Here is a 7,946-nt window from a genome sequence, read left to right on the forward strand (position 1 = left end):
AATCCTCTCATATCTATGCTTCCTATGGATGTTTTGGCCACCTGACAGATTGTCCTCTCTCCTTACAACCTTCCCACAGCCATTTCTCTCCCTCAGTGGTGTTTATGAGGCCCAGTACCCCTCCCAAATACCCAGGCATGACACCCAGTCACAGCTCCCATCTTCCCCTGCTGGGCATCCAATACCTTTCTCATGATGACAAGGATCCCCTTCCTAATTGTGAGCCACAGCTACCCTCCAGTGCAGACAATGACCACCACGTTCTGCACATCTCCCTACTGAACCCCTCCTCAGAGTTCCAGACCTGTGTGGCCATCTACTAATTGTTCTTCACCCATTTTTCTTTGAAACATCTCTGATTCTTAAGATAGTCAAAACCAGAATTGATAGCCTCAGTGAAAATTATCTTACCACCTACTTTAATATCCTGGTTAATGGAATTTCCATCCTTCTAGCTGCTGAGCTCTAAAACTCCCTTCCTTTCCCTCTCAGCAAAAATCTGAAATTCTGGGCAGCTCTAAGTAAAAAACTGATTCAGAATCCAACCAGTTCTCCCACTTCCACAGCCACCACCTTGGTACAACCACCAACACTCACCTGAAGTACTACTGCAGTTGTTGCCTGTTCCTTGTTCTTCCCATAACCTCCTGAGGCCAAAAGTATATGCTCTGCTCTCCAGGCTGCAGCCACGGGGAGCTTGATGAGAGCTGTATCAGATCAGTTCCCTCTGTTCCAAATCTCCTGTTTCCCATCACCTCCAGAAGAGATGCCCAACTTTTCATGGAGCCATTCCATGCCTGACTCCTTCCCACCTGTTCTCAGTTCTCCTCCTTTCTCTCTATAATGATAAGAAAGGGGAACTGCAGTTCTCTGAACAAACTCATAGTCATCTCCTAGACTGAACATATTCTGATACTTATGTCTGGAACAATCTTTTATACCTCATTGTATTGGTGGCCAGCAACAGGAACTTCTGGATTTATGACCCTGGGCTTGGATTTCTTCAATGTCTCTGGGCCCAAGAAGAGTGGAAGAGGGCAGGCCAAGAGTCCCAGGACACAATCCCAGAGACAAAGGGTGGGATCAGGACCATTGAGGGCCTGGAATATCCTTCATTCACTGTAGTGTGCGGGAGAAGGCCCGGCGATGGTCCCCTCGTGGAAGTTCGAGCCCACAAGGGCACCCTCAGCGGAGTGAGGGGTCGCAGCCAAAGTAGGAGGTCTCCCAGGGGAAGCGCTCTCTGCGAAACGCGCTGACAAGTCTCGGAGCCGCTTTTCACGGGCTCGGGACCTGACCCGATCGGGGCCAGCGGGTTTGTGTGCTCCTCCCGGGGTCGCCCGAAAAGATCAAGATTTGGCCTCGGGGGCGACAGGTGCAGACTCAGCCCCCCGAGGGCCGCGCGGACGCGTCGCTGGCAGCTCGATCTGGGGCACCGGGACCGGCAGTGGAGACGCCTGGAGTCCGGGAGGTGGGGGGGGGGGGGGCCTGCCGGCAGGTGCCCAACACTTGGGAACCCCCGAGCGCTCCCGCAGCTCCGGGCTCTCGGACCCCCGGGCCCTCGGGGCAGCTCGCGGCCCGCACCTGACTCGGGACCTGGCGGGCGCCCCCTGGAGGCCGCGTGTGAAAATGGGATTAGCGCCCTTGGGGAGAAGAGGCCTGGGAGGGAGACTCTGAGGCCCCCCACAGGAGGTCCCCACGCCCTCTAGGTGTGTTCCCTGCCTCCCGCGCTTCCCGGACCTCCACCTGAGCTTCCGTGGGGTCTGAAGGTCCACCCTCACTGTGCCCAGTTCACGTTGTACCCTGTCTGATGCGACCTCAGATCACACCTGGCCCGCTGACTTGAAGCATGTCTGTCCGTAGAGGGAAAGATTTAAATGAGAATGTGAGCAGTGAGAGCCCCACGCAGATCCTACCCGTGGGCCCCTGGTGCATCCAAGACCCGCCTGCCTCAAAGATAAACTCAAAATGGATGAAACATCTAAATGTGAGACAAGATTCCATCAAAATCCTAGAGGAGAACACAGGCAACACCCTTTTTGAACTTGGCCACAGCAACTTCTTGCAAGATTCATCCATGAAGGCAAGAGAAACAAAAGCAAAAATTAACTGTTGGGACTTCATCAATATAAAATGCTTCTGCACAGCAAAAGAAACAGTCAACAAAACTTAAAGACAACCTACAGAATGGGAGAAGATATTTGCAAATGACGTATCAAATAAAGGGCTAGTATCCAAGATCTATAAAGAACTTATTAAAGAAAACTTATTAAGTTATTAAAGAACTTATTAAGTTATTAAACTTATTAAGTTATTAAAGAACTTATTAAAGAACTTATTAAACTCATTTCAATCGTGAAATGGGCAAAAGACATGAACAGAAATCTCACAGAGGAAGACATAGACATGGCCAACAAGCACATGAGAGAATGCTCCGTATCACTTGCTATCAGGGAAATACAAATCAAAACCACAATGAGATACCACCTCACACCAGTGAGAATGGGGAAAATTAACAAGACAGGAAACCACAAATGTTGGAGAGGATGTGGAGAAAGGGGAACCCTCCTGCACTGTTGGTGGGAATGTGAACTGGTGCAGCCACTCTGGAAAACTGTGTGGAGGTTCCTCAAAGAGTTAAAAATAGATCTGTCCTACGACCCAGAAATTGCACTGCTGGGGATTTACCCCAAAGATACAGATGCAGTGAAAGAACGAGACACCTGCACCTCGATGTTTATAGCAGCAATGTCCACAATAGCTAAACTGTGGAAAGAGCCTCAGTGTCCATCGAAAGATGAATGGATAAAGAAGATGTGGTTTATGTATACAATGGAATATTACTCAGCCATTAGAAACAACAAATACCCACCATTTGCTTCGACGTGGATGGAACTGGAGGGTATTATGTTGAGTGAAATAAGTCAATCGGAGAAGGACAAACATTATATAGTCTCAGTCATTTGGGGAATATAAAAAATAGTGACAGGGAATAAAGGGGAAAGGAGAAAAAAATGAGTGGGAAATATCAGAAAGGGAGACAGAACATGAGAGACTCCTAACTCTGGGAAACGAACTAGGGGTGGGGGAAGGGGAGGTGGGCAGTGGCGGGGTGGGGGTGACTGGGTGACGGGCACTGAGGTGGGCACTTGATGGGATGAGCACTGGGTGTTATTCTATATGTTGGCAAATTGAACACCAATAAAAAATAAATTTACCAAAAAAAGAATATTAATTATTGAAAATCTATGAACAAGGACTTTTTTTTCCCATTTATTTGTATCTTTAATTTCTTTCATCAGTGTTTTTATAGTTCTCAGTGTATAGATCTTTCACCTCCTTGGTTAAATTTATTCTTAAGTGTTTTATTCCTTTTGAATCTATTATAAAAGAGATTGTTTATAATTTCTTTTTTCACAGTTCATTGTTAATAAGTTAAAATCCAGTTTTTTTTATGTTGGTTTTGTATCCTGCAACTTTATTGAATTCATTTATTCTAACAGGTTTTAAGTGTAGTCTTTGGGTTTTTTGTACATAAGATTATGTCATCCACAAATAGAGACAATTTTATTTCTTCTTTTCTCATTTGCATGCTTTTTATTTCTTTTTCTTGTCCAATTACTCTGGCTAAGACTTCCAGTACTATGTTGAATAGAAGTGGTGAGAGAGGTCACCTTGTCTCGTTCCTAATCTTAGCCAAAAATTTTCAACTTTTCACCATTGAATATGATGTTGGCTATGGGCTTATCATACATATATGACCTTTATCATGTTGAGGTATCATGTTCCTTCTATACCTAATTTGTTGAGAGTTTTTGTTATGAAAAGATGTTGAATTTTGTCACATGCTTTTCTATCTATTGAGGTGATGATATGATTTTTATCCTTCATTTTGTTAATGTGGTATATCACTTTATTGATTTGTGTTTGTTGAACCATTTTTGCATCCTAGAGAGAAATTCCAGTTGGACATAGTGTATGATCCATTTAATGTGCTGTTGAATTTAGTTTACTAGTATTTTTTTGAGGATTTTTTGCATCTAGGTTCATCAGGGATATTGACCTGTAATTTTCTTGTTTTGTAGTATCCTTATATGGCTTTGGTCTGAGGGTAATGCTGGCCTTGTAAATGAATTTGGATGTATTCCCTCCTCTTCAGTTTTTTGGAAGAGTTTGGGGAGGAATGACATTAAGTGTTTCTTACAATTCATCAGTGAAGCCATCAAATCTTGTACTTTTCTTTTTGGGGAAGGTTTTTGTTTGTTTGTTTTAAGGGAAAGTTTTTGATTACTGACTCAATGTCCTTACTCATCATTGGTTTGTTCAGGTTTCCTATTTCGTTATGGTTAAGTCTCAGTAGGTTGTATGTTTCTAGGAATATATCCCTTTTTTTGTAGGTTATTCAATTTATTGATGTACAGTTAATAGTAGTTTCTTATGATCCTTATATTTCTGTGGTATGAATTACAATATCCCCTTTTTAATTTCTAGTTTCATTTATTTGAGTCTTTTCTTTTTTCCTTAGTCTATTTAAAGGTCTGTCAATTTTATCTTTTTCAAAAAACAAAACCAAAAATAATTCTTAGCTTTGATCTTTTCTATTGTTCTTCTAGTCTTTTCTTTAAAAAAAAAAAGATTTATTTATTTATTCATGAAAGACACAGACTGAGAGAGAGGCAGAGACACAGACAGAAAGAGAAGCAGGCTCCCTGCAGGGAGCCCAACACAGGACTTGATCCTAGATCCTGGGATCATGACCCCGAAGGCAGGCACCCAACCATTGAGCCACCCAGGCATCCCCTAGGATTATTTTCTTTATTTCCCTTTGACCTTTATTATTTCCATCCTCCTGCTAATGTTAGGCTTAGTTCTTTTCTAATTCCTTGAGTTGTAAAAGCAGAATGTTTACTTAACATCCATTATCTTTTCTTAATATAGATAAGTATCTGCTATAGCCTTCCCTCTTAGAACTGCTATTGCTGGATCCCATAAATTTTGGCATATTGTTTATTTTCATATATCTCAAGATATTTTTTTAATTTCCCTTTTGATTTCATCTTTGATTCATTGGTTGTTCAAGAATATGTTCTTTATTTCCACATACGTGTGAATTTTCCAATTATCTTCCTGTTATTTCTACTTTTCATTGCATTTGGTCAGAAAAGATACTTATATGATTTCAGTTTTCTTAAATTTGTAAAAATTTGTTTTGTAGCCTACCATATGCTCTATCCTAGATACTTTCCCCTGCACCCTTGAGTAGAATATGTATTCTGTTGCTGTTCAGTGGAATGTTCTGTATATATTAGCTCCATTTGGTCCATAGTGTTGTTCAGGTCCATTGTCTCCTCTACCATCATGGTTTTATAAGATGCGAAATCATCCTATGCAGAAAGCTTTAAAAACACTGTAATGAATACTCTCCCACTGTAGTCAGCATGATTCATCAGTATTTCTCTTTTTTTTAGTTTGTTGGCATGGAGTGGAGAATGAAGAGGCATAATTTGGCAGTGTTTCTTTAGAAGTTTTGTCACAGATCAGGACTCCAAAGATAGGTCTATCCACCCAGAAGACTCACCCCTGTGAGAAATGTGTCCCTATTCTGAAAGACATTTTGTACCTGACTGTTCTACCTGGGTAGAAACTATACTTGGATGGAGCATGTGCAAACCTACACCAGCTTCAGAAGCATTATACTGCAGAGAAAAGGGATGTGGAAAGGGCCTTATTTGTAAAGACTTGCATTTACCATGTCCCTTCACCTGTAGGAAGGTTGGAAAGGAGTTTCCAGCCACATTGGGCTTTCTTCAGCACCACAAAATCACCAAGTGTGGGGAGGCCTTTCATGGTGGAAAAAGTCATTACACATCACATGAATCCACTGGGAAAGTCTCCAGCCACAGAGTCTTGTTTACCACTGAAGAGTATCCACTAGAAAAAGGGTTTATGAGTCCAGCAAATATGGGAAAGCTTTTTACTGCAAGTATTCACTTGTTCAGCTCCAGAGAGACCACACTGGAGAAAAGCCTTATACGTGTGGTGAATGTGGGAAATCCTTTAGTCAATGTTCCAACCTTATTGAATACTGCAGAATCCATAGTGGAGAAAAGCCTTATGAGTGTGAGGAATGGGAAAGCCTTTGGGTGCAGATCCAATCTTGTAAGGCACCAGAGAACTCATAGTGGAGAAAATTACAAGTGCAGTGAATGTGGGAAATTCTTCAAAGCTTCATCCTTGTTCAACACTGGAGAATTCACACCACAGTAAGGCCTTATGTGTGTTCCCAGTGTGGAAAATCCTTTAGCCAAAGAGTTACTCTCATTAGACATCAGGGTGTTCACACCAGTAAAAGGCTTTACACGTGTGGAGAATGTGGGAAAGCCTTTAGATCCAAATCCAAACTTGATCGGCACAACAGAAGTCACACTGGAGAAAGGCCTTATGAATGTGCTGAATGTGGTAAGTCTTTTAGACAAAGCTACAGCCTTGTTGAACACCAGCGAATTCACAGCAGAGCAAAGCCTTTTGAGTGTGGCCAGTGTGGGAAATGCTTTAGCAGAAGAGCTATTTTCACTAAACATCAGCAAATTCACGCTGAAGAAAGGCCTTAGAAGTGCAGTGAATGTGGGAGATCCTTTAGTCAAAGCACCAGCCTTATTCAGCACTGCAGCATTCACACAGGAGCAAGACTTTATGAGTATGGTCATTGTGGAAAATCATTTAGGCAAAAACCTATTCTCATTCAACATCAGGTAGTTCACACTGGCGAAAGGCCTTATGAGTGCAGCAAATGTGGCAAATCCTTTAGCCAATGCTCCAGCCTCAATCTCCACTGAAAATTTCACATCATGGAAAAGGCCCATGAATGCAGGAAATATGGGAAATCGGTCACTACAACATCTGATGTTTAGCACCAGAAAGTCCATACTTGAAGATAGGCTTAGATTTGAAGGAAACATGCCATCTCCTGTTCACTCTAATGGCACTAAATAGTTTGTATGAGGGAGCCATGTACTTAAAGTTAAACCTCATACTTGCAAGCATCCAGAGGGTGAAATTCCCCCATGAGTTTATAGGCATGTGTGAGGCTTACAGGAGCTGCACTACACATTCCAAACTACCCAGGGCTCTTACCAGAGTTAGATCACTGACAGTTTCTCTAATAGAAGCCATCCTACTTCTCTTACCTTGTACAGTGTTTCATCAGTCACTGCAGTGTGCCTAAAGCAAGGCAGATGTCTGTGCTCTCTCCCATTCCCTAGAGGAAATCTTGAGTAGTCTTTGCCCTTATAGTAATTTCCCTTTTCTGATTAAGTATGAATATGACCCAGTTTGGGTCAAGAGTGGGCTCTGCTGGCAGCTTACAGGGAAGGCTTACCTTCTTCATGGAAATTTTTGTTTTCAGACAACACTTGTAGTTGATTTTTCCAGCCTTAAGGTCACCAATGGTCTGCCTCATTGCTCTGGTTTGTGCAGCAATAAAGTTCTTAGTGTTTAATCTATCTTTAATCATGGGGGTTGTATTCACTGTTTTGGGTGAATGGAAAACAGAAATGTGCTTGTGTGGGGGCCCCAACTTTGTGCAGCTCAGTGAGGACAATGCAGTGACAGAGAGAAGTTCTCATTCCTGTTTTGGTCTAATTTGTATGGCTGCACAAGACCTAGGAAACAATGCAGTGCTTCATGGTCCTCATTTGTGGCCTAGATGCCTCCTCCATCTATTGTGAGACCATAGGACACCCTAAGGAAGGGCCCCTTGCTTTGGAAAGTTCTGGTGCCTTTAGGAATGGCATGAATTTATTCTCTTGCTCCTAGAGGCTGTCATGTGATGCACAGCACTGTTGAGGGGAATATTTTCAACAGGTTCTACAAAGGAGCCGAGTGTCCTGATATTTATAATTCTGAAGGCCTTTTATCACTCCTCAGACTACAGTAACTGGTTTCAACCA

General features: G+C 42.5%; 1 protein-coding gene and 1 pseudogene across 1 annotated transcript; both read left to right on the forward strand.

The window, feature by feature from the left end:
• Positions 1-1,146: 1,146 nt before the first annotated feature.
• Positions 1,147-6,179, forward strand: LOC112643663 (zinc finger protein interacting with ribonucleoprotein K-like; annotated as a pseudogene).
• Positions 6,180-6,203: 24 nt separating this feature from the next.
• LOC125752108 (zinc finger protein interacting with ribonucleoprotein K-like) lies at positions 6,204-7,340 on the forward strand. Its single transcript, XM_049097594.1, is given in 1 exon segment — positions 6,204-7,340. A coding segment is annotated over 1 exon segment (630 nt). The 3' UTR covers positions 6,834-7,340.
• The last annotated feature ends 606 nt before the right edge of the window (positions 7,341-7,946 follow it).

Source organism: Canis lupus, chromosome 1 (assembly GCF_003254725.2).
Source record: "Canis lupus dingo isolate Sandy chromosome 1, ASM325472v2, whole genome shotgun sequence".
NCBI lineage: Eukaryota > Metazoa > Chordata > Mammalia > Carnivora > Canidae > Canis > Canis lupus.